Genomic DNA, 736 nt, shown 5'->3' with positions numbered 1-736 from the left:
GGGGGCCCCCCAGGCTGCTGTTGTATCGCCGCACCTCCTCCTCGAGCTCCTCCTCCTGCAGCAGCAGCAGAAGGGAAGTATACTCACATCCTCGAGAGCTGTAACATCAGAGGGAGCCCTATGCTGCTGCTGCTGCTGCTGCTGCTGCTGCTGCTGCAGGTGTTGCTGGTGCTGTAGCTGCTGCTGTAGCTGCTGCTGCTGCTGCTGCTGCTGTTGTTGTTGCTGCAAGCGTTCCTGCAGGAGGCGCTGCTGCTGTTGCTGCAGGCGCTCGTGCAGGTGCTGATGATGATGCTGCTGTTGCTGCTGATGCTGCTGCTGCTGCAGCTGCTGCTGCAGCTGCTGCTGCTGCTGCTGCTGGTCCCGCGAACGGAATAGCTGGCTTTGCTGCCCCCCCAAAAAAGCTGCTGCTGCTCTTGCTCCGCTGCTGCTGCTGCTGCTGCTGCTGCTGCTGCTGTTGTTGTTGTTGTTGCTGCTGCTGTTGTAGAACAGGCGGTGACTTCCGTCTTCCCGTAAGAAGTGCTGCTGCTGCTGCTGCTGCTGCTGCTGCTGTTGCTGCTGCTGCTGCAAGTGCTGCAGCGGCTGCTGCAGCAGCGGCTCCTCTCGCTGCATCAGCTGCTGCAGCGTGAGGTCTATCTCTAGGCTTTGCTGCTGCAGATCAGCAGCAGCAGCACTTGGTGGCAGCAGAAGTTTTATTGCATTGCTGCTGCTGCTGCTGCTGCTGCTGCTGCTGTTTGGT

The 736-nt window shown here is 60.1% G+C and overlaps 1 protein-coding gene across 1 annotated transcript in view; it reads right to left on the bottom strand.

Moving 5' to 3' along the window:
* EMH_0075440 (uncharacterized protein) overlaps positions 1–736 on the bottom strand; it is a gene marked incomplete at both ends in the record, with an annotated part of 3331 nt that overhangs the window by 1211 nt on the left and 1384 nt on the right. The window contains one exon of the mRNA XM_013499598.1: positions 88–648. Within this exon, the coding sequence (XP_013355052.1) occupies positions 88–648 (561 nt within the window). The remainder of the gene's footprint in view (positions 1–87; positions 649–736) is intronic.

This window comes from Eimeria mitis, genomic scaffold (genome assembly GCF_000499745.2).
Source record: "Eimeria mitis Houghton genomic scaffold, Emh_scaff4480, whole genome shotgun sequence".
NCBI classification, from domain to species: domain Eukaryota; phylum Apicomplexa; class Conoidasida; order Eucoccidiorida; family Eimeriidae; genus Eimeria; species Eimeria mitis.
Note: the sequence above shows the minus strand (reverse complement) of the source record. Positions and strands in the feature narration are given on the sequence as shown.